The sequence below is a fragment of the Perna viridis genome, chromosome 5 (genome assembly GCF_037379345.1).
Source record: "Perna viridis isolate PV_CMFRI_1.1 ecotype Kerala chromosome 5, ASM3737934v1, whole genome shotgun sequence".
NCBI classification, from domain to species: domain Eukaryota; kingdom Metazoa; phylum Mollusca; class Bivalvia; order Mytilida; family Mytilidae; genus Perna; species Perna viridis.
This window is the reverse complement of record NC_142449.1, coordinates 27754650-27782070: the sequence shown is the minus strand read 5'-3', so window position 1 is coordinate 27782070 and position 27421 is coordinate 27754650. Positions and strand designations below refer to the sequence as shown.

Below are 27421 nucleotides of genomic sequence, written 5' to 3'. Positions count from 1 at the left end.
GTGTTTGTCGTCGCAGTGTGATGTTGTCTAGTGACTGGGAAATGGAACAATGACTAATGGACCAGCTTTGTTTATAAACCAAGGTTACACAGGCTAGTATTTATTCAAAGTACTTTGGCATATATTTTTAACTATCTTATTGCAAAGAATTGTACTTAGATCTTGTTGGACAGATCCAGTTCTTTAAATCGTCTTCAAAATAAAATAGTGTGTGCTCCTTGCACACGTGTGTAGGATAATACGCACACTGATAAAGATTTCCTCTAACTTATTTCAATAGCAGCATGTGGCACACCATTTACAATATTATCTTATTATTTCTATGGAGATGCCATCATATATATCATCGATGTTGGCTAATTAAAAAACAAGGTACACTAAAATGGGATGAATAGGATGAAGAAGGCTAGTATTTCATGAACATGTATAATTCATGTGTATAATACATGTATCCTTGTTCGATCATTTTAATTTTTTTTAAATATTGATGTAACTATATATAGCCTCTATTGTATTATAGCGATATATCATCAAAATCTTAATTTGATGGCCTATTTATTTTTTATTCTATATTTGATATTTATGAGAAAATTCTTTTCTTTAAATATGTTATTTAAAATAGTTGAGAAACATTTTTAAAAAAAATGATATATTAAAATGTTTTTTTTTCTTACATTATTACAACTGTTTATCGAACATTTTAAAAAACCGTATAAAAAACCATATCTGCAAATTTTTTCATCTTGTTTTAAAGGAATGTATTGAAAACATTATAAGAATATATTTTTTCGTAACATATAAGAAACATTTTCATAACATATCCAAATAATGTTTACAAAAATTGATCCAAAAACATTGCAGTGTCATATTATTTAAACATTTAAAATAAAAACAATTCAATAAACAGTTCTGAAAACCTTTTTCAAACTTAAACGGTATCATGTTAAAAAAACGTTATCAAAACATTTTGAAAAAAATCTAAATATTTTAAAATATTCTGTTGAAAATGTTTTAGCAAACCACCAATAAACAGTTTTTTTCCGGTTTTCTGTCCACCACGAAAACAAGAGAAATTTAGTACTTCGCGAAAAATTATACTTTTAAGATATATCAGTGTTTGTCTTAAAACAATGTCAATATTTATTCTTTTTTTTGTACCTGTTTAAAAACAGAAGAAAACACAATTAGTTCTATCAGGCTTTTAAGACCGTACTATGACAACTTAAGACCTACTGTGCATGATACAAAAACGGCAATGTTACTTCCTAAAAAGATGCATTAATGAGTACTGAAAACGTACTGTAAAATGTGTTATTGGAGAGAACTGTACTGTAAATTATAATACTGTTCAAGTAGTCATTACAACAATGTTATACAGTAACAGTAAAAATAGATATGAAAAAGCCTAACGTAGATTAATTGTTGGTAAATTTAGTATACCTCCTTATTTCTTGAAAACCATGCAAATTGATTATCACAAAAAAAAAATGATTTGAAATAAAGCAATATACGAATAAGGCATAGCATTGGAGTATAATCGAGGGACAGTCGATATTTTTTCCGATTCGTGCCGAATCCGTTTATCTTTTTTTATTACTACATGTAGTCAATATACTCTTATTTTCCCTTTACTGCAATTATAATCACTTTTCAAATCAAGTTTTATTTTTATATTACGTGTTTATTTCTTTCCAAATTGTGACCTCCGATGCTGACGCTACGATAAACAGGACGTGTATGCAAGGGTAGGAAAGTAGGCAGAGGTAAGGTATCGTGTACTGTCAGTGACCGTATATTATTTGAATTGAGTTGAGTGAACCAATAGAATGCTACAGTTATGTTTTAAAGGGTAATCAATGGAACATTGATTCGAACGGCGATATTATAAAACACGATCCACGGAAAACGACTAGACATGGAAAATAAACAAGCAAAACAGATCATGAAATAAAAAATGTCTATGAATTTCTATTAGTTTATTGTCGTACATAAATATGTGTTCATAAAAATGACAAATAAAATTAATATTTAATGATGCAATGCAATTTCCGATGAATAGAATAAAACCAAAAGGCCTGTGTTTTATATAAAACAAAAAAGGTGTTTGCAATAAAGCTAGATTGCTTTGATATTGAACCTGATTCCATCATTAACAATCCAGTAACCCCTGTTGCTTCCGTCCATTTTTCATTAACTTCAATGACAATTCCATGAAGGGCTTTGGACACGACATGACCTTCGTGAGTTCCTTGAACGAGGTTAGATAGATAAGCGTTTTTGTCAAACATGTCAGATTAGTTTTGTTTTTTAAAGTAAACTTAGGTAAACTTAGGTATTTTACAATAATTCTTTTTTGGATGAATTTGGACACAATTTCGATTGTTTTCTGGCTAGAATGAGCGTTTTAGGTTATTTAATCTATCGATTCTCCTGGTCAAGACAACAACCATTTCATACTGCTTCCCTGTGTACGGCTATGAGATAGCTAGCTGAGTACTTGTTTCCATAATAGAAGTGCACAATGTGTGTCATAGTCATCATATCTACTTTCACTTTCTTTCTTTCTGTCAAGGAAGAAATCTTGCTTTCTTGTGTGTTGGGGTTAAGTCCCAGACACCTTTGAAATACACTGCATTTATATCCTTACTAGATAGTACTTTGTTACGAAAATCGGTTTGTCCAATTTCGGCATTGAAATAAGACTTTGCCACGTCACTGACATCTTTCGTTACTCTGAGTCCTTTTTGATGAACAGCTTTGTAGCAATACTGAATTCATGTTCTGTTGAACAGAAAACGTTTCTACACATTGACTGGTATTTTTGGTAAATAACTTCACCGTCCCAGCTACCTTCCAAAATCGCTGACCGTATCTGTGATTTACTTCTTCCGCCGGTCCCTACCATTAACATCAAAATAGCAGAAATTATGCTATTTGGTGAAACACAATCACTCCTGCCACTTTCTATTTCCTTGTAAACATCATGGAAAAGGCTGATCAAGTTGAACAGTCAAGGAAGGTTTTATACGAAAGTATTTACTAGTAATTTATCATTCTTGTTTTGTCTTATCACCTGATTTATATTTGAACTGTGTTTTTCTCAGTGATTAAAACTCATTCTTATTCCAATGGTCTTAATGCCGATAGATTTCTGAAAAAAAAAAAAATCCCGAAGATCAACCTATTCTTTTAAATACTGTCGTTCATCTTGATTGAATTGCAAACAATCCTATGTACCTCTTTGACACATTCAATGAGCATTCTTTCATTTTTTCTCTTGTCAGAAAGCTTACCAGAAACAGTAAAAACACTTTGAAATAATGACTTTTCCGAAATATAATTTAATTCATGTCAAAAAGACAGAAAAGTGCCCATATGACCCTTTAAAGCAAAATGTGGTATATTTGTATTTGCATTTGTTTTTTTATCTTAACCGAAACTCTGCCATGTTTTGCGAGAGATTTTATCAGATATAAAGTAAAATAAGCCAATGTCTAAATGCAATTAAGTTATTATGAACGCCACTCAAGTTTGATATTTATTTTCCAAATTTAGTGCCATGACAAAGGAGACTACAAATGTATAAGATTTGTGTAAAATGATATATACAATGAAACCTTTACACTCACAAAAGCATCAAACAAATTGATTCTTGTCACATCTCTGTGTCTGTATGGGTACGTCACAAATTCTCTTTTGGCTAAAATGTAATGAGAGTTGTCTGCGCCGATCTAGTTGCACTTACTGAGGAGCAACTATCTAATTCCTTAGATTTATGTACGCTTATTATAAAACCGTCTACATGGTTCCAGTCGACTGCTGTGCGTACAATTAAAGAGTTTTTGAACTGTTCAGCATTGTAGGTTGTATATCTAATGATCTGTTGTTATACCGCAAATGATTGTCAATGATGTTTTTGGTGAAGCAGCTTTTGTATGAAATCGCTTTTCGATCTTTGGCATATGATCCGATCATCAGGGGAGCGGTGGTATTTGCCTCTCAAACACTTTGAAGAAGAGTAATAGCCTAGTTACAGTCGTCCAGTTCACAGTGTTATTAATTTCAGATCTTTAGTATGGCTTCCTTTCTCACTGGATTAGTAGCCTTTCATGATTCATCTTGCCCCTCTCCTCTAAATTACCTCGATTTTTTTACTTCTTTTTTGGTGTATAGTTCCCAAATTATTGAGCCATACTCCACGATTGAATGGACAAACTCAATTTAAGCTGTTTTAGCAATCCTTTGGACAGCGTTGTAAATTCCGTCTGTCGGAATGATAATTTAACTGCGTCGGGTTGATCATTAATATAGCATAGAAAGAGAATTGGTCCTAATAAAGTACCTTGAAGTACTCGGGATTCAACAGGTGTATTTTCCACTTGGACTAATCATAGCACCTGCATTGATCTAATGTATTGAATACATCGTCTTAATTATGAAAGCCTGAGATATATTGTTTATACTGTTGGTATTCTGTGAATGAGATTTATGCTTGATACTGAAATAGTTTCTGTCGGTAGGGGTTGTATTTTGATTTGTTTTCAATTTTTTTCTATGAAAATTGGTTTCTTGGGGTTTAGTCATGTAGCTACATGAATTGTCTATTGAATGATACAAACCTTGAGACATTTTGGTTGAGCAATAACTTTTGTAGTCGAATTTATCGGATTTTTTATAAAAAAAAATCGAAAATCGAAAATTGCCTATCTTATGAATTTTGACTACTCAATGAACCCTTAGTGTTTGCTTTGGTACGATGGCAAAACTGAGATAATTAGCTGATTATACGTAAATATGTCAATTTACTTGGTTTTGTAGAAAAAAGAAGTAAGAATAACTAAAATGTAAGTAGGATATTTGTCTCAAAACGGTATAAAAAGTGACTAAAAAGTTTAGGGTACCTAAAAATTATATATTGAATGATGAGTGGGGAGGAGGGATTCACCGGGGTTATCACCACGTACTATTGTTATTAAGTTGGTATCATTCTGTATTTCTCTCGTAATAAGTAAGATCAGATTTTGAAGGTCTTTATTTATTTTCCTCCCAGTTAACATTTGACCTGATGCAGACTTAACGAGTTATCTTATTTGATATCAGTAGCAGTTACGAAGGTTGCATGGTCCGATTAATTCGGTTTATGTGCAAAACATTTCATTAGTAATGGTGTTATGATTGAGACTAGATTGTTTTACCTGCTTGGTTCCTCGTGGATCTGTTCGAGACCAAATCGAGATGATATGTCTATCAGCAGTTGTCGAACATCTGCATCTAGTAGCCTGCTCCTGATTGATGGGTTGTTCCTGGTTGTGTCTGGATAGTTGAAATCTCCCACTAAAATGACGTTACAGTTTTTATTATCATATGAAAATTGTTCTAGAAACTTAGCAAGTTACTTTGTTTCCATTCTCATTTGTTTTTTGTGACTTTGTTGTATATAGAAAAAAGACAAATTGTCAGATCTTGTTTGATTTTTATCTATTCTATTTTGCAGTTTGTGATGTTTTATTTTATACTTGGTCCGTGCCAATACTCCCAGGATTAATGATTTGTACGTATAAAACGTTGATGTAAATGGAAAATGAGGTATTGGAATTAAGGCAGGCCAAACTTTCTATTGAAAGTTTTTTTTTTTTTTATGTTCCTGAAAAACACCCAGGATTGCACGTCAGTATCGGGAACCTTTAAACTTTAAATCGTGAAGAGGAAAGCAAATGAAAACCAATGAAATATGATTAAGGAACAGTTATGGAAACCATGTTTCAGCCGGTAAAGAAAGGAATAACGAAAACTAAAGATCACTTCTAGATTGTGAAAAAATACACACTCAATTAAGAACATGAAATAGCAAAAATAATACGCACATATAAACAAAAGTAAATGAATAAGAAACACACAATCCACTCAAATAAATGACAGCATTGAGTAAGTAAGGTAAACGTTCTCTGTGTTTTAAGAAACATCCACCGAGACACTCGTAAAATGTCAGGTCTCGGGACGACAGAAGAGGAACAGTATGCCGTGGTTATTATTGTGGTTCTCTTTCTGACGATGGATACAATATAACGATCCATGGTCACGATAACTACCATTTAACGTTTGCAATGATTTTTGTCTTGTATCAATATAACCATGTTCCAGAAGCATAATAAAAAGTAGTCTAGCACGGTACAATAAGTCCGCATACTTTCTGCAAGTTCTAGATACCATGATAAAGATCAGTAATCGCGTATAAATGGATTAGCAAAGATTAGAGTATAGCACATAAAGCGTTTGAAGCATTTACAATCAACAAAATGTGAAGTAGAAAAAAAGTAAAACAAAGAAAACAAATAAATAAATTCACAAAATATACAAATAAAACTAACAAGTTGAAACCCTATTGTGATAACAGGATGTGACCTAAACTTGCTCTTCTTTAAACGGTCATAGGATTAATCTAGGGCTGTAACTTAGTACACGATGTATGGTGGTACGGAACAGTTCATCTCGGTGTTATTATCTAGGATAGAGGATCAAATTAATGATGTATGGCACAACACATCAATATTATACGACGTCTTAGAATGTGACGACTCTATTCGCTACATAGATGTCACAGCAGTACGAGTTCGAGACCCTTTTATAAGTTTACGTTATCTTCCCTGTATCAATTTGATCCGATGGAGCAGTATATCGAGTAGAGTTGAGCTACAATTCAACCTTTTAAATTTAATCCTCCATTGGTTATTGACCAATCAACCAGACCAAGAAGCATTTTCCTGCCATTTTTGTATACCTCATTGTCGTTGACTTCGAAGTCAGATTTTATCAAACATTGCTAAAATGCGATTTTCCATAGAAAGGTCTATAAGTAATTGCACGACAAAAACGTCTCATTGATGGTATAATTCTATAGATCATTTCAATTTCTACATCATAAAACCATGGAAAACTTTATTTTCATGTACGAATTGTCCTAAAAGATAAAAAAAATATTACCCATACCCATAGAAAAATTGGCCCAGTATGAAACTAAACGCCCATGCAAGGAGTAACTGTGAAAATCAAAATTTGGGCATTATTAATTAAAAAAAAACGATATTTATAACACCAATAAACGTGCATAGTGTTTCGTTTTAGGTTGCAATTTTCATATAAGTTTTAAAAAGGAAATTTTTAGTTTAAGACAAAAACAATGACAAAAAGATTTTTACCTATCCTCAAAAAAACAAGCTTTAATATAATAATGATAAAAACAAACAAGGGACAAAACAGCAAACAGTTTTGATAAACAAAATTAAAATCAAACTACAAAACCAATTAGAAAAAAATCAAACATAAAAAAGAAAAAAAGGGAAAAGTTCAGTGAAGTACCACTATAATGTTGTAAATATCCTATATTTTCCTGACCCAGAAAATAAAAAAAAAATATAATCATGCCATATCAATAACCATGGTTCACCAAAATAGAATGCATATCTGACCACCTTAAAATGCTTCTTCTACTTTAACAAAAAAAATATCGAGTAAAAAAAGACGAAACATTTTTATGTTTACTACATTAATACTACTTTCCCATTAAATATATCGCGTTCATTATATTAAAAACTATTGTTGTATTTAAAGTTAAACTGTAACCCTTGTGTCATGTTTTAATACTTGTCAGTGTTTAACAAGTGTAACAGTGATATATTACTGTGATTTGATTTGCTTGAAAATAAGCAATGGACATATATTAAGAGGTAAAACACGACAATAAAAAGCAATTAGTGTTCAATGAAAACTCGTTTGCAACATCATTGTACATGGTCTTCTACAAGTAAACCGATGGCCATTTTTTAAATACCAGGGGCTATTCAACCGTCCGTAATATTTAAAACTAATTTTGCATCCGTTTAATTTGTTTCATTGTTTCTTTGTTTATTTTTATATCTTTTTTTTATAAATTGTATTAATCTTGGTGGGGAATACTGAGAACAAAAAAGTGTTAAATTTGAAATCAAAATTATTTTCAGAAATTATCTTAAACAAGAGGGTCTGTTATGTCTGGTGTATGCTATTTTTTATTTTTGTTTCCTTTTTCTCCCTTATCAATTTCACATTTTGCAATGGTACATGGTTCTGCCTTGTAGGTTAAAATCAGCACATGTTTATGCACAGCTACTGTATAATGATTTGTATGTATACCATATATTGTAAATTGCATTTTGCACGTTTTGGTCTTCACCAATTGTTGGAATTGTGTTTGAACGAATAAATATTCAGTATTATGTAAATATATTTTCTAGTTCTTTGTTTTGTATGATGACTGAAAACCTCTGTTTCCTTGTTTTGTTTCAAACTTACCATCACTTGGCACACATTCGATTATCTTCTACAGAACAGACAGATGTATTTGTATGTTTCCTTGTATATTTATATAAATGTAAATCAGTAACAGTACATATATATATATATATATATATGTACTGTTACTGATTTACAATCCTAAATTACGAGAATGACGTCAGCTCATTTATCCACAAGAAACGAACATAAAAGACTGTTGACAAAGTTTCAGTCTCTGATATTACCATGTGTTATTTGGACCTTCCTGTTTGACTTTTACTTCAGGGCATTGCCTTATCAATGTGTTTTTTTTTATTACCTTTTATGTCTTTTAGCATTACCAAACATAATAGCATACGATTTTGTTAAACAATTTACTTAGATAAAGCACTTGAAATTTGAGTACAACATAAAAATGCATTCCTGTGAGTATTTAAGCATTAGTAAAATATAAGACAATACAAGGTCAAAAGCAAAACATAACACAGAATACGGTTGACAATTAAACAAGTAATAGACAGACTGTGAATAACTGTATAATTATTTGAATTATCACTGATAAGAAACTTGCAAAGTTAGAAACATTCATGTTTGTTTTTTGTTGCTTTTATTCGTGTAGGTATCTTTTTCAGGTTTTGAATTTTCTTTGAACTTTCTCGTTTTAAAAAAACGAGCTCACAAGTTCACAAAGGTTTGTCCATATGAAATAAAATCTATGCGTTGACGTCAAAAAGTAAAAATTTGAAAATAGCATACGATGATGCAAAGCAATACAAATATAAAAGTAATTTGTCTGTCTATAGAAGTTCCTACCATTGTAAAAAAAATAAAAGTGTAAGAAATCAAGTTTTTACAACTTTGTATGACAATCCTGAGGCCATGAAAGAGACTAATTTAAATACCTGTAATTTAAAATTTCAGATCCCATTTTTTCTATATTGGTAGGAAAAATTAAATCAATTATGCAAATAAAGATGATTGCATAATCAAAGTATTGAATTTAATGGTATACTTGGATTCCTAATTACGGTATAATTTTCAAAACAATTTTCACAAATCTGATCTACAAAGGAATTAGCTTGTTGAGAATAATTGTAAAATAGACATGTTGTTTACTTCATTAAAGAATATCTTGCTTTTCTCAATCAAGGGGGCGTCACTCATTTTAAACCTCATAGTGTTTTTCCATTTTATAAAAATGCCATGAATAACATCCTATCTTACTTTCTACAAAAGACGATGGCAGATGTTTTTTTTTCCAGTCCTGGGAAACACATGTTTAATTAGTCTTGATTTACATTTGTTGTATTTTGTCCCCCTTTTTCTCCGGGTTACTCGTTGTTTTTGCATTTATTGTATTATTGTATTATAACAGCTCAACGAATTCTCATAATACAATTCGATTTCAAATTGTATTTTTTTGTATCAGTGTATGTATCTTTTTAGATAAAATGATTTCTTCGTCTATAGGAAATAAGCTATCCAATTATCCAATAACAATTTGCTCAACACTGTCTATTGAGAGTTCTACTGAAAGGTCGACATAGTGCTGATCAAATCAGTGTATTGGAATACAGTTTTGTAGTGGAATCTGAAAAAAAGTATCATTAATATATTACGTTCTTGGTTATATCTGTAATATGACTTCGTTCTACTGAGATATAACAGCATCAATTAGATAGTGAAGTGTCTAAATCGTTGAAAGAAAACTTAGGTTTGCATAGTATAAACTTCGATTGCAAAACTATATATAAAGACAACTTAACTTAGACAGCCAAAAACTGTCGTATAAATTGGCATATAATTAGACCTTTGCCTTGTGAAAGTGATTTCAATACTCATTTATGTAATTGATTTCCATTTTTAATATAATGATATACGTAAAAGAGAAAATAAAAGTACTAAGACTTACGTTTTGAATTTTCATCCAAATCTTCATACACATTAGGTTTGTCTTTTGTTCCCAATGTGTCATAATTTTGATCGGTCTTGGAATGGAATCTTTATATAAAAAAAAAAAAAAAAAAAAAAAAAAGATTTTTGTCGTCGTATTATACATGTACGCCTTTTATATTTATATTTAAAATTTATATTTAAAACTATAGCCATTGCGGTGTCGTACTGTAAATAACAAGGAGTAATCGGGGAACCAAGACTGTAGTGGAAATCAAAAGAATGTAATCCAGTGACAAAGACCAGACATGGAAAACAGACATACACAACAACGAACCTAACAAAACCGAACTAAAACGTACATACAATCAAAAGAAAATGAAAAACTCGGACTTCACTGAGAGCATGGAACAGGTGCATCGGTAGGTAGGATAAAAGTCCCCTGCTTTTCTAGAAATACCTACTGAGCTACTCATGAAAAGTCTAGTCCGGAGTAGACGAAAAAGAGGAAAGGAAAACTATGACACGTTGAACAAATCGGACTCATAGTACAGATGACTACACTGTTACGATCCACAAGATGAGTTAATTAAAAATAAAATCGTGTCACGCGACAGGAGAAGAACTAAAGAGATATAATTGTTTTATATCGGTTTAGTATCCCAAATATGAAATTTTTACTTACACATCAGAACTGTTATCTACAAGAGGAAAATAATTAAAAGACATATAAAACAATCTTAACTCTAATTAATATATCGTTATACTTTGTTAATGATGTCGAACCGTTTTTTTCATTTTTGCGTTACGACCAATTGATAATCGGTTTCATCGGACGACAATTTGTGGCTCTATTCTTTGTACATACCTCTCAGTTGCGGTTCATAGACCTTGTATTTATACCGAATCAAAACTCAAAAAATGTTGTATTTCTTTGTTTACACTTACAAACCTATTTTTTCTTTTTTCTTTTTCATCGAGAATATATTGTGGCTAGGTACATACCTCTCTGGTGTGGTTCACATATGTCGTATTCATTTGGTTTGTCTTTCATTCCTAATGTCTCATAACGTCGGACTTCTCTAAAATTTGATATGAAGTAAATTTGAAAAAAAGAATAAAGCTCAAGTACTTTTTGACATTGTGTTATTTATCGTTTTTATACTCTAATAAAACTCAATGTATTTCATCGAAGATTTTGAAAATGTAAGTTTTATTTTCATTTACCAATTAATTTGTAGTATGAAAATAGCCAAAATGAGTTAATTGAACGTATTCTTGACAGACTTTATATATTTGGCACAGAACCGCTGCAGTATCTTTGATGCCTGCAATTTCAAATAGAATAGCAGATAATTATACAGAGTGACCTTTTAAACTAATACCAATATATAAACTTACCTATCAGAGTCCTCATCTGAAATAGTAAAACCGAAGGAGTAGAAGACCTGAGAGTAACGAATCATTTAACTAAAGGAATCATAGTTACAATGTTACTGTAACACTTTAGGTGTTTTTTAACGTGCACCTGTGAGCACTACGTAAACACATTTAATCACGATTCCTATTTCATTTAATCCGAAATGGGTTATATTATATAACGATGTTTGATAGTTGAAATGATACCATAGAATCAAAAATGTTAATTCATGCTGATAAGAATGTTTATAATTGCTTATACATCAATCAGTTACTGGAAAGTAGAAACCAAAGTTAAATAATCCCATTTTTTTTTTACACAAATTACACATGAAACATGGAACATTTCTATTTCTTTTTTTTGGTATGGTTATTGTCTCCATACCTTTATCACCTGCATCGTCTGAAATATTGTAACACACTTCAGGAAAACTCCTGTCATCTTTAGAATCAGCATTTGACGAACTTCTATAATATATTATGTTTATATCATGTTTAATAACTCCGATTGCAGAGAGCAATGGAAGACAACATACTAACACAACATATTGAAACATTCAAAGTGTCGATGCTAAAAAAAACACAAACTTAGGCAATATATGCTTAAAATGACAAACACTGATTATTTAGTGTAAGGTCTGTATAACATTTGTTTTTGGTAGTGTATTAAGTCTAAATCATCGGTTTAATATAAAAATGTTAAAAATGTCATAATTGACTTACTTCATTGGTGATCTATTATCTGTAATAATAATGAATAAAAAAATTGAAACAAAATTTAAATACACAAACAAAATAAAAGCTCAAACTTTACATTAAGAAAAGACGCGTATTTAAAGAAAAGATTCAAAACATATTAAATATCAGATATAAGTCACAACCGTTTGATGTTATTTTACCAGTAATTTCCAAATGTGAATGGTGCTTTTTAAATACGTATTTAAGGTACGCAACTCCTACTTGTGATATTTTCCCTACATTTTTGCTTGTAAACCAACTATGGCAAATCACGTACCTGTTAACATTTTATATGTGAATATACCATTGATGATGAGTGAGATGACTGTTACTGTTGACAGACCAGCGGCAACACCAACCAACGTACCATTGTCCTTTTTAGACAAATGTTGACCTGAAATATGTTTCTTCTCATAGAAAAGTATTTGTTTAACAAGTCGTATAGACTATGATGTTTAAGGATTGAATTTTTTATTTATAAACTTCATACAAGTGTACTGTTTTCCTCTTTTAATATACATGAGACATACGATTTAACTGTAAAATTATGCTCTAGCCATTGGCTATACTTCTCTGGCTATAAATCATCTATCTAAATCTACAGGTACAAAACCTTTTTCGATAACGGAAATACCTACGCATTCGATTTGTTGTGACATTTTCAATGTTTGACGGATGACTTCTGTTGAATTTGTTCTCTGCATAAATTCTGATTTCATAAAATGTCTCCGAGTTTAGTCCTGTCAGAGTAAAGACAAATAATTTTGACGAAGAGCATTGGCAATTAGAGGCATAATCCGTCATGGGAACAATTGTGTCCTGCCACTGATGATTATCTTTGACCCGATACTGTATAACAAACATTTGTTCATGTCCACCGTCAAAACCGGGCAACCATTGTAATGTTATCGTAGATTCTGTGGTATCCATTTTTGAGAAGTTTGAAGGAGTCTCAGGTGGACCTTTTATAAAATAAGAAAAATTCATTCCTTCATATTATGACGGAAATTCACCGATACACCAAAATAAAGGATACAAGAGAAAATATCAATTATATAGTTACATAAATTTATGAAACTATGATTTGACATTGTTATGATTTTTTTGTGACAAATAAAAATAATAATTCCTACAAGTTTCTGATTAAATCGGCTTGAAATCCTTTTTTGACGGTCAGACTTGAATTTTTAGCAGAGTTAAGATATTTAAGAAATTATTTGATTTATATAACTTCTGTAATACATTATTGGTTACATGATTTGTTTTGCCTTTTCTCCCCCAAGAAAGAAGACCAAATTATTATTTAATCTACCTTAATATTAATTCTCAGTGTATAGATCTGCTTTTCGTCATCTGAATTTGTAACACCGGAAATTTATTGCAATCCAGTCATTGATATAGGTATTAATGACGGTGAATTAGACTAAATATTAACTTATAATTATATAATTATATTTTTACTTGTTTTTTAACTGGAGCAAATATTAAGTTTTCATAAGACACTCACCTGCAGATATAAGAACAACCAAATGTTCTACTGTCTGTCCGACCCCATTTGATAATCGCAAGGTGTAGTTAACAAAGTCTTGTTCCTCTAGGCTGTGTATTGTAAGTGTCAATCTGTAACCATCTACCTGTACCTCTGTTCCATGAAATGTGCCATTAAAAACAGCGGGGGTATCTGTCATAGCGTATTTAGTAGAAGGTGAGAGTACAAGGCTATTTTTCAACCAGCTCAGTGATGTGTACTTAGGAACACTATAAACATTGATGTGTATTTGGACATCATTCTTAGTTTGACCTAACTTTACTTGTTCGTCTTCACTTAGAAATACTGGTGGTGCTGAAATTTAAATAAGATTTCAATGTAATGATGCAATTTCCTTTAATTATGTAATATGTTTCAAATCAAATTCAAATATGAAATTGAAAACGCAAAAATAAAGTGGTAATGAATTTAGTATTCTATATATTAGAGGTATTTTTTGTTATTCCATTAAAGTATAAAGTCCCCATAACTAACAATTTTTGTGTTTGCAGCTCAAGAACTTCAACAATTACCCATATGCATACATTTGCACTCTTTAAAATACATAAATGTTGATGCCTTTACCTAACATAGAAGCCTTAAAGAGGCTGAATTGCCCACCTTGCTCTATAAGTAACGTTCTATTTTTGAAAAAGCAGCTATATTTTTCTTGGATACAAATTCCTTATGCTCATACATAGGAAACAATGGTATCAATTTTATTATGTTGTGTTCAGTAGTCTCTAAAGAGACAATTTTCTATAGTAATATCATTAAAAATAGCGAAAAAAACATGGAAAAACTGCAACATGGCTTAACAAATCAACGCAAAAATTGGACAACTGAGAAATGTAATCATACTGCACATTGTTAACTACATATCAGAATTTGACTAAAAATAATGGTTTTGAAGATGGATGCAAGAAAACTTAGGTAGGATATACAATAAGGATTATTATTCCAATTAATGAAACTTTCTTTCTATCTGCTATAGATTTCAAGATATTTGCAAAAAACTGTAAAAAAAAATGTTATTTTTGTCTTTCAAGGGTAATAACTTTAATAAGGAGTTGTCCAACATATTTGATCTATTGTAAACTTTTGTTGGACCTACCAAATGGATCATTTAGGCAATTGAAATAATTTGCCAAATCTAACGGTTATGGTGAGACATGAGAAAACTTCTGTCTGGCCCCTATATTATATTTATAGTAACGGTTACCATGTGTTTCTATGAACACAAATCTTCAGATCACTTCTATGCCGAACACCCTAGGAAATATTCACGCCAAGTGTGTTTCTAATTGGTCTAATGTTTTCGGTGGAGAAGATTTTTGAAATAAATAACATTAAAAATTGCGACAAAAATGTCGAAAAGGGCAATAACTTCAACATGTGGCAACATATTTACACGAAATATTTGACAACAAAGAGATCTCATCTTGCTGAACACTTTTATCTATGTTAGAATTTGACTAAACCTAATGGTTTTTGAGATATTTGCGAAAATCATCTGACTAACCCCATGTTCTAGTATCTTTAACGGCGGCAATGTTTTTTGATGGATCAAATATCGCACTGCAGTTCTATGCATAATACCCCAAAGATTGTTCATACCAAGTTTGGTTATAAATGGTACAGTGGTTTCAGAGAATAAGAGTCTTGAAAAATTGTTAATGACGACAACGACGACGACGAACGCCAAGAAATTGCAATAGCCCACAAGGCCTTTGGCAAAGTGAGCTAAAAAGTGGTCCCCCATGTCCAATTTATGCGAAAAATCATTCCCATTCATGATTTCATTGCTGCTATATGTTAATAAAGTTTGAAAGAAATTGGTCAAAACTTGGAAGCTGTATCAAGGAACCACAAATTGTCACAGACAGATAAACAGGCAGGTAGAAAACAATTGAGCGTATAAATATAAGGTTTGATCTACATATAAATACGTGTAAAGTGCTTCTCATGGCACATCTTGATACAACTGCAGAGATTAAACCGTGAACAGTTCGGCAAGAGAAAACACGCCATTCAAAATCGAAAGAGTTTTGAGTTTTGATATTTGACACAGAAACAAAGTGGTCACTTTTTGATCCCTTATTCGTAAATGGTTCTGGTCGAAACCTCTAAGATTAATCCCAACTTAACCCTGGAGGTATGACATCTTGTGGCATTGTGATAGAACAGTGGTTAGGCATTTTTTTTTATTAAAATTGCGAGTTTTGAGAAAGGGAGGAAAGTGTTAAGACACTATATGACTTTAGAGTTATTATTGTTCATGTTAATTAATAATTAAATTATATGAACTTAAGGGTATAAAACAACCAAAAAGGAAATCAATAGAATATATTAAAAATCAATTATCTATAAAACAACAGAAATACCTAGTCAATTGTACATGTATACAAAAAATACCTCAGCGAAAAAACAAGTAGTAAACAAGTCAAAGGAAATGTATTTATACCGTAGGCCAAATTAATGTCAAGAAATATATGTGAATTAGCAATGGAATGGGTCAATAAAAAAATCATGCCGCAATGCGGATCAACTGGACACTTACATGTATACTATGTTATGATCTAATACTGTTTTACATAATAGGATAGAATATATATGAACAAAATTGTGTATTTCTGAAATCCTCGCTTAGACTCTCGCTTTTAACATCGCAACAATTCAAAAGGTCGGGTTAAGGCTCTAGAAAAACATACTTTTGTCTGTAAGGAACTTGATATTGAAATTAAACAATTAGTTTTCTTGACTTCTAAGGGTAATGTTAGTGACACAGTTCAACGTAGGCTTACACATTTTCCAGAGGAAAATTGGGAAGGGTTGAAAAAGATATGAATGTTCGTTTTAGAACTATTCTGATGCTCATTTCGCGGAAACAGTGCTTAGAAAAATTAGGCAAAAACATGATGAGAATGTCCAATCATTTTCTGAAAGGTTATTAATTATGGCTAGGGAAGCATATGGAGATCGGCCGGGGGGAATTGATGCTCGTGAACGTGACATTTTGGGAATTTATACTGATAGTTTAATAGAATATTCACTTAGATTGAAATTAATAAGGGAAAATCCAGTTGTTAAGAGTGCCATTCAAGGACATAATTGAAGGCAACGATTTTCATTAAAAACTGATAGGGTTCATCATTGGTCTCAGTCGCGTGACCCTAATGCTAGGCAACGCTTTGATAGGCACGTTAGGCGTCCCTATTATCACAATGTTGATCATGAAGAATCCTTGTACAATCCGATGGAGGTCGATAGCTTTCAAAGGTGTAAAAAGTGTTATTAGGTTGCACATAATATGGAACTTGGTAGATCTTCATCCAATTTACTGTAAGGTCAACCAAGTTCATGTTTAATTCGAATTCAAAATCGATATCTACGTACTCTTATCGGTACATCTGATTTCCCTTCTAAATTCTATAATTTTTAATTCTTTGAAAAATAAGCCAAATTTAAAATTTGTTAGAGTTCATGTTCAAGGAGTTGACAGGTCTGCATTACATGTACAAGGATAATTATGTTGGATTCTTTATTTTTTATTTTTTTTTGGTTTTCTATATGCACATCTTTTGGTTCTAGTTTGTCTTGTTTATGTTATATAATGTATATTTTCAAATTTGGTCTGAAGCTCCTTAGAACTTGTGATTGTATTTGAATGACATGCCAAATGAAAATAAAGTTTTCATACCTTATTCTAAGTTTCTTATTTGTTTGGTAAATTATATACATGTTAATGTACATATGCATAAATAATCCAGTAGGATAATAAAGTGAGAATATCTAGTTCGAAATGGATATTTCAAACGACCGGAAGTTCTGATGCCGTATTGGCTCTGGTTTGATCCATATTGGGCCTCTTTTTTCGTATTGGCCCCGTATAGATGTCCGGTTTGAATTTACATCAAATGGTCAGTTTTTGAAATATTTTAACGTATTTTGGGTTGTTGGTTTATAAAAAATACATAAGAGCGCCAATACGGGATCTAGCCGTCCAATACGGCTTTTACCCGTGCAATACGTCACATTAGCCTGGCGTATTGGACTAGTTGGTCAATAAAGGTATAATTGCGTAAGATTTTCTATATTGGCTGAGTTATTGATCCTCGGCTTGAAATATTCGACTTCGGCTATGTCTCAGTCCAATATGGCTAGCATCGGACCAATATAACTAAGCCAATATAGAAAACCTTACGCAATAATACTATTATATAACCGGAGTAAAATAAATAAACTTAAAGGAGACATGACACAATATTTTTTTCTTCAATTTTGGGTTAAATTGATTTATTACACCCAATATATGTTATGTTGTAAGAAGTGTGGTCGGGACGAAAAGGCCGAGGGCATGGCATGGCTCTTCGAGATGTCGACTTCCTCCCCGTCTGACGCGTAATTATGGACAGTCACTATAGTTTTCGAGTGGATTGACATTATGTTGTTGGGGAAAACTAGTTCATGGTAGAGTATGGTGGAGTGATGGTATTTTCATGCTATGTCTGGCATACATGTTGTATTGTTTTGTGTCCGTGGTCCCTCGGACACTTCGTGCTTTGAGGCTGGCCTGGTAAATAAAGATATCAAGTTTTTACTCTATATCGTCCTAAACGTACACGGTGACCAAAATATATGTTTCTTATAATTTAAGCTTAATACTATTTATACTTTTATTTATTTGATTAATATACTTTTTCGTTTATTTATTTTGATAAATAAGAATTTATGTATTTACATAGTTGCTTTAAATAAAACTTCAACTAAAAACTTTACTTCAAAAATTCTAATTATAAAAGTTAGAAATAAACTATCAAATTTAAATTGTTCACGTACCTGGTAAATAAAGATATCAAGTTTTTACTCTTTATTGTCCTAAACGTACACAGTGATACCAGGGCTGGGTTGAGCTCCCTTAAAAATCCGATATCACGTACTGTCGGACCTTTCTTTATTTACCAATGAAATCTCTTAATTTTATTTAATGACCAAATATGAATATTCATAACGCCTGCCCATATGAGACGTTTGGTTATGCAATATTACGTTTACTCAAACTTATTTTATCTTTTATGTCTAACACGGTTTTAATTTATTTATCCTTAAACAATTGAAACTATTACATAAAGCAACTAAATACATTTTACCCATCTCTATAAAGTGTCAGTTGTTTACATAAATTATTTGCAAAACAATTAAGCAAGTTACAAAGAATTCAAACCTATCCAGTTTCCAGTCACAGATTATGTATTATTTAATATTACAAATATTTTTATTTATTTTTAATTTTTGCTGGATCATATAGAATTTTACTGCATCACATATATATCATAAAAACGCCCCTTGTAGTCACTTACGTCGTTCAATTGACGATAAATTGATTCAAAACCGAGAGAGACGACACTAATTCATTTCGAAGATAACATAGAATTTTTTTTTTTATGTTCTGTCATATTCGATTGAACTTTTTACATAAAGTAAATTAAATTTACATTTTAAGATTCAAATTGTTCCGATCTCGATCTTAAATGAAAATATTGACTTCGCTTCTTTTTACGGAACGTTACTCCTAAAAAGTGTACCAGTACACCCAAGTAGAGCTATAGGATGGTACGATGATGTTTATGTTTTAGTGGTTTTTAATAATTGATATAGAATCTATTAAGGATGCGTACGTGCTGGAGCTTCCTCTTGTTCTAAATCTATTTTGCTAAAATTAAATTTTTTAACTGACCTATAAAAAAATATTGTCCGAGCCAGAAAAGCTCCCTTAAACCCACGTAGGGTCGACGATTATAAATTGCGTATTGTGTCAAATTCTCCATGTAAATTATTTTCTTTTAATTTAAAGACGAAATAAATACAATTATATTTCAATTGTCGAAGTCATTCACCTGCATCGACACCTGTGTTACGAGGCGCCGAACCATGCAATGATAAAAGAAGCCGCCCACGCTTCCACTTGGCCATTATTAAGTCTACCGGGCTTGTTAATTGATATATCCCAGCGGAAAAGAAAGAACTATACACAGAGTGTTACTATATATTTGCATCCTCCTGTTCAAGTCCTAAAAATAGCGTGCAATTTAGTTGTGTTTTTGCCACGCGGGTATGTATGCCTAACGAAAAGGAAAAGCTGAAGAGAAGAACTTTAGTCTTCTTACTTTCTAAATACGATTATTGCAATCATACACAGATCATCGGACCACTCTGCATTATATATACAAGTTATTTTTTAAGATTTATAAATATTTTCGGGCACGTGTGTACATTTTCAATGCACCCAAATGGAGATTGAGAACCAATGACGTGACACTTCCATACATGGTAATTGGGTGTTACTTCCGGTTTTCTTTTATGTATATTAGTAAGTTGATCATGATAACACCAATAAATCATTCTACCTTTATTTAGCGCTAACCTGATGAGAAATCGTTTGTTTCACTCGTATCTACACATACTTCAGTTGTTTTTTTTTTTTTTTTATAAATATAAACTTTAAAACATGATATGTTTATGCCATGTCTCCTTTAATATTTTCTTAATTTTAAGTATATACAGAGGAAGATATTTACAAAATGCTGGAATTTTTAATCGACAACATATTTGTCCAGTGTTTTATTTAAACAATCCTAATTTCGGGGATTTGATACATCGCATCTACCCAAAAGAACTTTAGATAAGGGATACTACAGACACTGCGAAGTCAGCCTCATATCTTGACCTGCACGTAGATATCGATGATAAGGGAAAACTATTGACCAAACTTTCCGACAAACGTGATGACTTTTCATTCAGAGTTGTCAATTTTCCTTTCTTCTGTGGCAACATCCCTTCGGCTCATGTGTATGGATTGTTCATATCACAACTCATACGTTATGCCAGAGCTTGCCGAAACTGCGCAGTCTTTTTGTATCGCGCTGTTACTCTAACAAATAGGCTTCTGTCACAGGGTTATGTTGCTACAAGATTGAAGTCATCACTACAGAAGTTTTATGGTCGTCATCATGAACTCGTTTACTTTTGTTACTTTGTATGTATGATTTTAGTTACTTTATGTTCTTTGTTGTGTATGTCTGTTTTCCATGTCTGGTCTTTGTCACTGGATTACATTCTTTTGATTACGGCTATAACCTTGGTTCCCTTGATTACTCTTTAATAATGTGAATTGTTATTTTTTGCAAAACATTTGCAAAAGCTAAACATTATTTAAACATTATAAAGGCAATGTGTGGAACCAAATCTAAACGTATTGAATAATAAGTCCTGTATTATTTTTTCAGATGCATATTAACCTTTGACTCTCGCATATCTGAACTTATGACATAGACGCATAGTACATATCTCGTTTGCTGTGATCTGTCCATGCATTTAAGCATGTTACAGTCATTCCAGCTCAGGATGCATTGGACAATGTTAACTTGACCAGGTGATTTCGACATAGGTGTTTCGTGAAGCTATGACGATACAGGCAGAACCCTACTCCAGTTAAATTATCTCCCATTTCATTGTGATTTTCGTCTGTCCGGAAGGAAATGGCTGAGATAGGCCGTTGTTGGTTCTAACACGCAAAATGATCGAATGTGAACGACGTACACGTGTTGATAATATATGACTTGCGGAAAGTGCTTTCTACATGTATGGTGAACAGGACACGACAAGTGTAAATCGTGCCGTTTGCTTGACAGATTTGTAAAACAATGATTTCTTTGGATGGATAAGTTGTGAAAAATTGTTAAATTGGTGGTAAACGGTAGTGTACTGACGATATTTCTTGGATTAAATTGGATCATGCATTTAAATTTTATGGTAAGTATTTCTAGTTTCCTAGAAAGTAAAAATTATTTTCCTCCGAAGTCGCATATGGCAGTAGTTCCCTTAAACTTAAAATTTTACCGGTGAAGACACAACACACGTACATTATTAAGTAAACAAAAAGGGTCAAAGATTGTAATGTATCTAACGTACATGTACTGTCCTATAGCTTCATTCTTGATTTCAATCATCGTACGGCAATCGTATCGATCATAAAATTATTCAAGATTAGAGTAGAATATAATAGCTAATGCATGATTCTTATACACACACAAGATGACAAGTTACCGATTTTGCCATTTTTGAAATAGGTTCTATATTATGCTAAAACGCCATAAATATTATGTTCCGAGCACATGACAATTAGAAAGCTAGTTAAAATTCGTCACAAAGTTTTGTTATAGGCACCATGTTTATAAGCGAAGAAGGGCCAGATCGTATGGCCTCTTTGAAAAAAAGAGCTCCAAATTCTATGACTTTAAACTTTTGAAAAAAAAAAAAAAAAGAAAAAAAACAATTATAATCTGACAATAAAATCTAAGCACACGACCCCGTCCTGGAGGATAAAAATAGTCGGTGTCTTTACTAGTAAACTAAATATATTATTTAAAAGTTTAATTTTGAACTAGCAATTTTTCTTAAAGTGCATCCACATAGCAGAGGCACTTCTTTCTATCAATGTCCCAAAATACGCTGTGAAGATTTGCTTCCCCTGGGTACATATACAAATGTACGTGTGGATAGTGTTAGAAACAAGACTTAGTGCATGCAACCCGTACCTATAATTTATTCATTATTTAACAAGTATGATTTATTTTATATGACAATTAGGAAATTGAAAATCAACAGTTTAGTGATAAAACTCTATACACCCATGGAGTGATGATAAACATTTCCCAGTGACATTCTACTGTTCTATTGTTTAAAATTACCTACCTCCGTATCAGAGATTTCTTGTTATATACCATGTAGATTGATAATGTAATTCAGTGTAGAATAAAATGATGATAAAATCTAAACAAATGCCTTCTATACTCAATCCTGTTATGATATAAATTGTAAGGAATACATAACATGATTGACCATTGAAAATTATTATTTTCAGTTCCCTAGTTCTTCTTCTTACATAGCAGATGTACACTGCAACAACTGAAAAGTATTCTTTTCAGGTTTACAAGTAGTAAATTTCTCTATTTCCTTAATGTTACATTTATTTAATATTTTCCTTGTTTTCCATAATAGGATATTCGTATCTGTTATCTTGGTAGCATTTACATGTAGCTATACTTTTACATGTATGCACTCATGACATATATATATTGCAACTGTTTTGTTATAAATACAGTCAGTATTACTATATAATGCAGTTATTGTTTTACAGGGAAAGTACAGATAAGTGTGATTGAACAGATTATGTCGGATTGGATCGACATGTGTTTATACCTAGATGAACAGCAATAAAAGCAACATATTTATCAAATATGCGAAGTCAAGAACTGTTTGGAACAAAAAATGCTTAAAAAACGAAATAAATTCAATATGTATTTATCACACGCTTATTTCTTTGATTCCCACTTTTCCTGGTTCAGTTACTATTAACAAAACGAATAATTCAGAGTTGTATCAGACTTGAATGTTGTGTTAATACTTGTCTATATTGTTGAGGGGTCTATCTTTACGGTCGTGTCAGACTGCAATCCGGGAAGCTTTACATTCCTTGTTGAATTAGAATTGGTTAATATTAGGTTGCATCATATACTTGCAAAAAGATGAAACTTAAAGAAATTTTGATTGTGGGTAATCGTATTAAAGTATTTTATATTGCACCAATTCCCAAGTTATTCTTTTAGAATAACTTTGCTACTTCACTAAGTTTTTTGGTAAGGACAGAAAAAAAGGTAGGGCCTAAAAAACGACCTTACAACAAAAAAGGTATGGCCAAAAAAAAAAAAAACAAAAAACCGGACATTGGAGGTAGTAAGGGAAGGAGGTTGGTAATCAACTAAACAAAAATCACAACAAGCTTTCTTGATCCAGTTGAAAGAGTGAACATGTGATCAATCGCGCTAATTTGATTGGATGATCTGAATTGGTATGCATAAATTAAATGCAGCTGGTGATAGGGGCTACATTATATAACAGAGTGAGTGTCAAAAAGGGGGGATTTGGCCACATAAATCATTTTATTTTCAATAAAATGTTATTTATATTGCACCAATTCCCAAGTTATTCCTTTAGAGAAAAAGAGGACAACAACTATTCAAGCTACTTCACTAAGTTTTTTTGGTAAGGACATAAATAAAACAAAATATCCCATAAATGTCATTTATTAAATGACGAAAATCAAACAGTAAAAATAAGTAACATATGTACATTAAATTGGAGTGTCACTGTCAGAGATGAGGCAAATAATATAAAATTGATAATACAGTTGACACTCCCTAAAAAGTATACAAATTCCTTACAACAAAAAAGGTATGGCCTAAAAAACGGCCATAGCCCACATTGAACAGTCAATGGCGGCACCGCCATAACTGGAGTAGCAAGGACAGGGAATTTAGGGATAAAATCAAAACAATATATTCAACACATTAGAACACATACATGTAAGAGTAACACTAAAATACAACGTGTACATTTACTGAAGCAGCCACATGCTGACAGACAGTACATACAATTTAACAGATATCTACATGTATATGGAACAACAAATATTATGTCGGAAATGAAACATGAGTCATCAGCTAAGGCTGGTGACAACTTTGCCACCCATACTAAACATAACTACATCTAAGCAATCAAATCTTTCCCAAGACATGGACCCACTTGTATACGGGAGGGAATTACATGTACATACAACCATACCTATCAATGTGCATTAATGCCATGTCAGATGAAAAACAATACCATACGTGTACAATGTACATATAATGTTGAAAACATATAAGGAGCAGGCAAATGCTGACTTCCTATCTCTTAAGGCAATAAGATGTATTATATTTACATAAAAGTGAATAAGTGAATCCAAAATTGAAAGGTCACTGAGCAGGCAAATCCTGGCCTCAGATCTGATAAAAATAAGCACAAGCAATAAAACAAACGCGTGCAAATAGTACAAAAACTGTAAATAGCAGAAATACATTTGGTATAGGTAAACGTACATTGTAATAAATGAATGGAAGTCCAAATTAGCAGGCAAATCCTGGCCTTATCCAATAAGTAAATTCAACAGGTAAACGTACCTCAATTTAAAAGTATCAATTCTGATATATCTTTCTACTGCATTTGAGTTCCAACGACCAACCTTCTTAATGTAAGCTTCTTAGTAACCTAGGTTGGCAAAATGGATAGCTGCACCGATGCGAAAACTGTGGCCTTTATAGAAAGTATTGTCTATACCAATGAATTGTAAAATTTTGTCCATTTGTGTAGAACAAAATGGTGGATTACAGGTTTATTGTTAGAAAACTGAAAGAGAGGACCATCAGAGTGAACAAAATGCTGAAAGTATACAAACAAAGCTCTGACAGGACAGAAAGCTGGGTCAGACAAATTCCCTGTCAGAGATATTGAGACAGGGTGATGTGACTTAATGTTCTTAAAATGGCACAGTGTCAATGTGGCTGTTTTTTGGAGAGGGGAAGACATATATTTATCAAAATCAGAAAATTGAACATCACCTGTTTGTATTTTTTCTAGTTGAGTCCTCCTTTGTCCTTAACAAAACCTCTCCTAAACGCAAGAAGACATAAAATGATAACAGAAAAACAGCTTTGAGTAGTAATAGTATGTAATAGTCACTGATACATACTTCAATCTTAGACAACATTTGGGTTAAAATGGTTTTAGTAATTGGTAAGCGACAGTCACACCTGGAACATTGGGCATTATCAAAACCTTTGAGCATTTTTCGGACATTAAATGAGTTGGATTTGTCCTCCATGTCCAAAATCTTATGGATATAACTTAGAGCTGTGTGATGTAATAGTATTAGGACTATAGGACCTGGCAAATAAATGACCAATGAAGTTGCAAATTAGCACCGAAGGTAAAGGTAATGAAAAAATCAATTTCTTAAAATTACAAAATTCATTTAATAATTTCCAACTATGTCTGTATACAAATTTGGTTGACTTGGAAAGAACTGACTGTAGGAGCGTTCTTGCCTGAGAATCTAAATTCGGAACAAATGATCTGGGATTGAAGTTGCATTGGGAGACAACCACGGAGCTAAATGTCGAGCTTCCTGAAATTGAAAAAACGGCAAATGGTCAGCTACTTTGTTTGATTTTCCAGGGATATATTTTGCTCTAAAACACACATTCCAATGCATATCGACAATAACTAATCTCCTAACTAATCTCATCAGAACTTTGCAAGATTATTTATTGATAATTTCAACCACTGCTTGATTGTCTGAAAAACATAAAATTTTTGAGTTTGCTAAGGAATTACCCTAAATCTCAAAACAAAGAACAATGGGACATAACTCTTTGATAGTTATTTGGTAATGCATAAATTCTTGTGGCCAAGATAAAGCAAACCAAGAAGAACCAAAAAACCAGCAAAACCAAGTTTACCGAGGCATCAGTGAATCAGCGAAAATGGTCAGAAGACAACCAATTATCAGCTAAGAAGACTGATTTTCCATTAAAGGAGTCTAGAAAAAAAACCTTCCAAGCCTTAAGATAAGCCCTAGCTTTTTCAATTAACCTGATATCATAATGTGCCTTTGGAATTTTCAAAGTAAGGTCAATGAGACGTCTGAGGAAAGCTATACCAGGGCTCACCACAATGTATGCATGATTAAGAAGTCCTATAAGGCTTTGTAAATCCATCAAAGTGGTTTTGTTCCGCTTATAACTGGTGGCTAAAGCTGCCGGAATCTTCGCTATCTTGTCCACAGGTAAACGCAATTCTAACTGACTGGAGTTAACCTCAATGCCATACACTGTAAGTACTGTCATAAGGCGAACAGTTTTTTCCTTTTTAATTGGAACTCCTATTTTTGAGCACAATGCTTAAAATTATTCTGATCATTCAAACATCTAGATGAATTTGGAGGACCCATAAAGATAAAATCATCAATAAAATGGGACATGCCAATAGCACTGTAATTAAACTCCATAATCCACTGCAAAGCACAGGAAAAAGACTCAAGAAATATTTGATAACTGCTACTAGCACCCAATGGGTATACACTTATCATAATAAAAATAGCCATTCCATTTAAAATCTAATAAATGATAGTCAGAGGGATGAACTAGAATAATACGAAATGCATCCTCAATATCACACTTTGCCAAAAGGGAGCACCTAGCAAACTTTTTAACAAGATTCACTACTACATGAATACTGTCACAATAGAATTCTCCCCTGAGATCAATGAGTTAACAGAACTAATTTTGGGATACGATAAGCCATAAATAAACCTAAATTTTCCTGGAACACTTTTTAGGTACTAATCCAAGAGGGTAACAGATAAATTTATAATTTAGGTTTTAAATAGGGACCTGCAATACGTTTGTGATATTATTAACGGGCTAAGTTCCATACACTATTTCTGGTTTTTGAATGGCCGATTTATGGTTTGTACAAGAAGTTGGGTGGTTTCCACCAACAATACTAAGCTTGAAGCCAAAAGTAAAACCTTCAATAAGCTTTTTGCTAAGGGATTGATTATAACCATCTAGTTCAACTGTTAAGACTTCAGGC

General features: G+C 32.2%; 1 protein-coding gene and 1 pseudogene across 1 annotated transcript in view; both read right to left on the bottom strand.

Moving 5' to 3' along the window:
* Nucleotides 1–1311: 1311 nt before the first annotated feature.
* On the bottom strand, nucleotides 1312–2998 carry LOC148616925 (intracellular coagulation inhibitor 1-like; annotated as a pseudogene).
* A 5714-nt stretch (nucleotides 2999–8712) lies between these two features.
* LOC148616922 (neural cell adhesion molecule 1-like) overlaps nucleotides 8713–27421 on the bottom strand; it is a 74303-nt gene continuing 55594 nt past the window's right edge. Inside the window, exons 4-13 of the mRNA XM_088585094.1 lie at nucleotides 13868–14203; nucleotides 12999–13322; nucleotides 12638–12754; nucleotides 12346–12364; nucleotides 12008–12090; nucleotides 11605–11620; nucleotides 11209–11285; nucleotides 10889–10904; nucleotides 10223–10311; nucleotides 8713–9901 (exon numbers count right to left, since the gene is read on the bottom strand). Coding sequence (XP_088441220.1) covers nucleotides 9864–9901; nucleotides 10223–10311; nucleotides 10889–10904; nucleotides 11209–11285; nucleotides 11605–11620; nucleotides 12008–12090; nucleotides 12346–12364; nucleotides 12638–12754; nucleotides 12999–13322; nucleotides 13868–14203 — 1115 coding nt within the window. The 3' untranslated portion in view covers nucleotides 8713–9863. The remainder of the gene's footprint in view (nucleotides 9902–10222; nucleotides 10312–10888; nucleotides 10905–11208; nucleotides 11286–11604; nucleotides 11621–12007; nucleotides 12091–12345; nucleotides 12365–12637; nucleotides 12755–12998; nucleotides 13323–13867; nucleotides 14204–27421) is intronic.